The sequence below is a fragment of the Tachysurus fulvidraco genome, chromosome 1 (genome assembly GCF_022655615.1).
Source record: "Tachysurus fulvidraco isolate hzauxx_2018 chromosome 1, HZAU_PFXX_2.0, whole genome shotgun sequence".
Classification (NCBI taxonomy): domain Eukaryota; kingdom Metazoa; phylum Chordata; class Actinopteri; order Siluriformes; family Bagridae; genus Tachysurus; species Tachysurus fulvidraco.
Genome location: NC_062518.1, coordinates 18,003,297 through 18,008,059, shown reverse-complemented (window position 1 = coordinate 18,008,059; position 4,763 = coordinate 18,003,297). Strand labels below are relative to the sequence as shown.

Genomic DNA, 4,763 nt, shown 5'->3' with positions numbered 1-4,763 from the left:
TTAACGTCCTCAGGAGACTGTATACACAGAGTCTGCTTTCCTGAGAGCAGCAGTAAACACTCCTGCAGGACAGAGCTGTGGACAGCATCATCATCATCATCATATGATGTGAAAGAAAACAAGACACAGACAGGAAGTGCTGTATGAGGTCATTATGTAGCTACAGTGTGTGCAATGAGGGTTTGTGGCACATGCTGAATATATTACATGATATATTAATTTCTTATTACTGCACATTTCACACACTCACACACACTTCAATGTTTTTGAACAAAACAGTGCAGTGAGGGATATTTTTTGAGACAGGTGTGTGATGTGAGGTGAGCAATGCCCGAGGTGTGTCAATAGCACAGGGGCAGAAACTCAAAGCACACTACAGACAAACATAAAAACAGACAGACATTTTATTCCAGAATAAATAAACTAAAACTTTATATAACTTAAATAATTTGCTCTCCATCAAAATATCCCTTGTCAAAATTATACAAGTTACAACAATGAACATACCACAAAACAATTCTGCTTTTCAGCAAAATATAAAAATAAATCAAAACATTCAGTTGTTTTGCTCTTGTGCTATTTAGAACTGGACGCTTGGCATCTAGGCACCAAGTGTGTTTAGGTTGTGTGTGTTTAGGTTTGGTGTGTTTAGGTTGTGTGTTGTGGAGATTCTCAGGATGGACTGCAGGTGTTCATCAGTGACACGACTCCTATGTGTCATCTTCATCACTGTGATCAGCTTCTCACACAGACATGCTCTGAAAAGGCTTTGAAAGGAACAAACACAAACACACACACACATCTATCCTGTTTTTAGTCTGGTGTTACATTTATATTTTTTCTGCACAGTTTATAGTTTCGTTTCTGGTGAAACTGAAGATTCATTATAAAATCTCACCTGCGCTGTGTGTGTGGTGTGTGTGGTGAGTGAGTGTGTGTGTGTGTGTGTGTGGTGAGGGAGTGTGTGTGTTCACTCCAACATGGGATTCTTGTGTCTTGTCTCACTTCCTACAAATACAACATTCCTTCTTCTGTAAATGTGTTTACTAAACACACACACACACACACACACACTCTCTCTCTCACATTCTCTCTCTCTCTCACTCACACACACACTCGCTCTCTCAGACACACACACACACACAGACAGAGTGTGAGGGCATCAGGAGAACACAATGAATTATTCTGAACAAATCTTTTTGAAGTGAGTCACAAAAGAAAGTTGACAAAATATTCTTAATTTCTTTATTTTCTAATTTATTACAGTTAGTTGTGCTACATCATGAGCTTTATTTCTCTGAGACAGCGCTGGTTCATGTCCATCCTGAGACAGTGAACCTTTACAGTGGATTGTGAAAATGTCCTTGGTGTCTCGGTGGGCGGGGCTTCATCTCCCTCATGGGTGTGTGCGAGATCGTTTATATGGGAGAGGATGGACAGTAGGAAGTAGGAGTCAGAGTCAGACAACACACACACACACACACACACACACACACACACACACACACACACACACACACACACACACACACAAACCAGCATCTCTTAAAGCAGCTCCTGTGTTTTAATAAAAACATGCTTTTTAGTTTAGTTAGTTTAGTGTGTGTGTTTACTGGAGGATTTTGTGGTATGGATACAGTGTGAGTGTGTGTGTGAAAGCTCTGATGTCAGAGATGATGATGTCAGAGGGGAGTGTGTGTGACGGACAGAGGAACACCAGTTTGGACACTTCACCGTACTGAGACGTCTCCGGTTCCTCCTCAGCGGGGGGGTCGTTCTCCTGACACCCGAATCCCACAACCTGTCAATCAATCAATCAACCAATCAACCAATCCAGACACATGACATGTCATGAAGACATTGTACACTTTATCAGATCCCCCTAGAGTAAGTGTCAGGTGTGTAGCTCTGTCCCAGTCAGACATCTTCCTCAGTAACAACAAGGTGAAGGTGTTTTGTGAATCTTATTAAAGGCTGGTGAAGGAACGACTCTGAAACATGTGACATCATAATGTTCCTGATCTATTAATGAGTTCTAACACGTCACTCACGTGTACACTGAGTCTCCTGCTGATCTGAGATCTGTGCTGCAGGAACCAGTCAATCAGCTCCACTTTACTGATCAGCTTCAAAGCCTCGATCTGACACACACACACACACACACACACACACACACACACACACACACACACACACACACACACACAGAGTCAGGTACTACAGCATATTGTGCCACTGTGTGTGTGTGTGTGTGTGTGTGTGTGTGTGTGTGTGTGTGTGAGAGAGAAAGAGACACTGACCTCGTTGTGGAGTCGGTCAAACACGTACTGTTGGGTTATGACCTCGTTCCAGTGTCGCTCCACCTCCTCACCCAAGTGTGTGTCCTCACACTGCTTCAGCTTCACCAGCGCAGTCACATGAGTCCTGAACGCATCATCTGTCAGCGCCGCCAACGTCTCACCAAAGCTCTGCAAGAACTCCTCCATCTTCATCTCTACATGCTCTGTACTGTGACACACACGTTTGGTTTCATCACAACACCACCACCTCATCCACCACCATCACCACCTCCTCCACCATCAGGCCCCTGAACGCTACATTAGCTAACACCGCTAATACATTCTGCTCATCAGTACAGTGATGTCACTTGATCATGTTTGTGAGAAGGTAAAGAGTCACTCGGCTGATTAAGCCCCGCCCTTGCTGACGCAGACTCACCTGAACTTGGTGGCCTGCGTTTCTACGGTGACGGAGAAGCCGAGGATGCCGGACGTGTTTCTACAGGTGGGGTACACGTGATACCTGCAGAACAAAAACACACACGTGTAAAAGAACATCAGAGTCTGATGGAGGAGCAAAAGATCTGATCTGTGACTCACCCCAAAGTCTCTTTAGTCCTGAGAAAGTCGAAACATGGTTCCTCCATGTGCATCTGTAACACACACACAGTTTAATACTAAGAATTACAGCTTCTCTTATTGGCCACACCCCTATTATACACTTATTGGCACTAATTTACATAGGCCACGCCCCCTGATTGAGGCATAGAGAATATAAGTTAAATATAAAGCTGGTGATTGGTAGGCTGATGTCATGTGAGCACACACACACACACACACACACACACACACACACACACACACACACACACACAGACACACACTCACCACCAGCAGCTCCATCAGTGTGTGTTCTCGCAGATTCTTTGCTCCAGACTGAAAAGCAGAACAATAAACTTCAACATGACTGTAACTACATCACTACTGCACTTTATTGCAAATTATTCCAACAACAACAACACAGTGTAATAAACACCTGGTAATAAACAGTAACTTCTGAATTCGCATCTCCTTTGTTGAGAGATTTCACTTTACACACACTGTGTGTCTGTGGCAGCTCCACCACCCTGAACTGAACAGGAACTTCTGCTGACAACTTCCTGTACTTTAGTTTACTGAAACACACACACACACCTCACCATCTGAACACACTGATGATAGCAGTTTAACTTTAATAACACACACATTACACAGAGGTTGCTCACTGTGTGACGTAGGTCAGGAAGTCCACGGCCTCCTGCAGATAAGAGAAACAAACGAGTTTTACACACACACACACACACACACACACACACACACACACACACACACACACACACACACCTCAGTGTTATTTATCAGCCATTACATCCAACTATTGACAGATCTATTGGATGCTCCATCACAAGCACATGATGGAGTCAGAACACTGACGCACGGTGATGGTGGTAGCATCACTCAGATGTTACCTTTTACCTCCTGCTTACTGCCCCCAGAGTGTATGGTGATGTGTTGTGTACCGTGTCAGTGAGGTTCCCCTGCACCAGTCCCTCGGCATAAAGCTCCTCCTTAAAGCCTCGCACAAACTCCATCAGCTCGTTCACACTGATCCCCTCCACCACGGCCTGGTGTTTCTCCATCACTGACCACCGCTCAGCCTCCAGGATCAACAAGCGCACGTCCCTGAACACACACACACACACACACACACACAGATCATCATCATCAGATCTCACTGTGTGTGTGTGTGTGTGTGTGTGTGTGTGTGTGTGTGTGTGTGTGTGTGTGTGTGTGTGTGTGTGTGTGTGAACACACTCACTTGGCGAGTTTCTCCGGCTTTATCAGGATGTTAAAGTAAGATTTCTTCAGCTGCTCTGTGAACATGTTGAAGACGTCCGCCGGTGCTGAGAAATCGGCCAGATGATCCACAATCAGGTTAAACAGCAGCTGTGCAGAAAACAGCACATTTACAATCAAAAGAAAAATAACAGGTGAAAGAAAAGGAAGAGAGAGAAGCGAGAGAGAGAAGAACAACAGAAAGAGTGTAAAGATGAGCACATATACAAAGACGAATAAAAACAAGAAGAATTAGAGAAGAAAACAGAAAGGAAATGTTCATCAGTGTAGAGTTTACGATTAACACCTCTGTGACACACACAGAGACACGGACACACACACACACACACGCGGACACACACACAGCCACACACACACTCAGAGACACGGACACACACACACACACAGACACGGACACACACACACACACAGACACGGACACACACACATACACACAGAGACACGGACACACACACACAGAGACACGGACACACACACACACACACGCGGACACACACACAGCCACACACACACTCAGAGACACGGACACACACACACACACAGACACACACACATACACACAGAGACATGGACACACACACACAGAGA

The 4,763-nt window shown here is 44.8% G+C and overlaps 1 protein-coding gene across 6 annotated transcripts in view; it reads right to left on the bottom strand.

Annotated features, from left to right (window-relative positions):
• Nucleotides 1-1,231: 1,231 nt before the first annotated feature.
• Nucleotides 1,232-4,763, bottom strand: part of nrd1a (nardilysin a (N-arginine dibasic convertase)) — a 15,346-nt gene continuing 11,814 nt past the window's right edge. For 5 of the 6 annotated variants that reach the window (XM_047819629.1, XM_047819631.1, XM_047819612.1 and 2 more), the window contains 10 exons: nt 4,138-4,265; nt 3,839-4,001; nt 3,545-3,576; nt 3,316-3,454; nt 3,168-3,215; nt 2,880-2,932; nt 2,719-2,802; nt 2,301-2,508; nt 2,052-2,141; nt 1,232-1,801 (listed from right to left, as the gene is read on the bottom strand). In XM_047819629.1, the coding sequence (XP_047675585.1) occupies nt 1,610-1,801; nt 2,052-2,141; nt 2,301-2,508; nt 2,719-2,802; nt 2,880-2,932; nt 3,168-3,215; nt 3,316-3,454; nt 3,545-3,576; nt 3,839-4,001; nt 4,138-4,265 (1,137 nt within the window). In that variant the 3' untranslated portion in view covers nt 1,232-1,609. The remainder of the gene's footprint in view (nt 1,802-2,051; nt 2,142-2,300; nt 2,509-2,718; nt 2,803-2,879; nt 2,933-3,167; nt 3,216-3,315; nt 3,455-3,544; nt 3,577-3,838; nt 4,002-4,137; nt 4,266-4,763) is intronic. The other variant, XR_007144138.1, reaches the window with a different exon arrangement.